The 663-nt window shown below is 21.0% G+C and overlaps 1 protein-coding gene across 1 annotated transcript; it reads right to left on the bottom strand.

Annotated features, from left to right (window-relative positions):
- Positions 1–59: 59 nt before the first annotated feature.
- Positions 60–269, bottom strand: Chro.70058 (hypothetical protein). The annotated part of the gene is made up of 1 exon (XM_659968.1): positions 60–269. The coding sequence occupies one exon, from the start codon at positions 267–269 to the stop codon at positions 60–62; it is 210 nt and encodes a 69-aa protein (XP_665060.1).
- Positions 270–663: the final 394 nt, after the last annotated feature.

Genomic DNA, 663 nt, shown 5'->3' with positions numbered 1-663 from the left:
ATGATGATAATAAGATTATTGTCCAAATAGTTCTAGTTACCCAATTAAGATCTCCGCTATTANTTTGTAGATGAATGGTTTCCTGTTACTTTACTGTTTTCAATTATTCCATTTTTGTTTCCTTCCTTATGTCCATTCTTTTCAGATGATTCTTTTCTATTTCCATTTCTTCTTCTCAATTCAACTTCACTAAAAAAATTATCAGACTCAGTTTCATGTTCTGTATCATCAAAAATTGAATTATTTCTTATATATCTTGAATTTTTCATTCCAAAAACTTTATTTTTTAATAATTTAAAAAAAAAAAAAAGATAAGGGGGCTGGATTAAATATCAATAGTTTATCTTAATTTACTGATAAATACAAAAAATAATAAAAATTTGAAAAGCTTTAGTACTTGTAGAAAAGTACTCTTATATTCTTAAAGTGATTATAGTAATTTTCCAATTCTATAAAACCATAAGTTGTAATTCAAGTTTATCTTTTTTGCGTTTTTTAGCTCTGTATTCCAATTTAATCAGATGTAAATTAGATATTTATGTATATGTAACATAAATATTATAAATATATATATATATATATATATATATTTCTTTATACTAAAACAAATTAGAATATGAATTAATTACTTACTTTTTTGAAAAAAAAAATTTTTCATTTATT

This window comes from Cryptosporidium hominis (genome assembly GCF_000006425.1).
Source record: "Cryptosporidium hominis TU502 chromosome 7 CHRO017008, whole genome shotgun sequence".
Classification (NCBI taxonomy): Eukaryota; Apicomplexa; class Conoidasida; order Eucoccidiorida; family Cryptosporidiidae; genus Cryptosporidium; species Cryptosporidium hominis.
The sequence above is the reverse complement of the archived record's forward strand: the minus strand, read 5'-3'. Positions and strand labels throughout refer to the sequence as shown.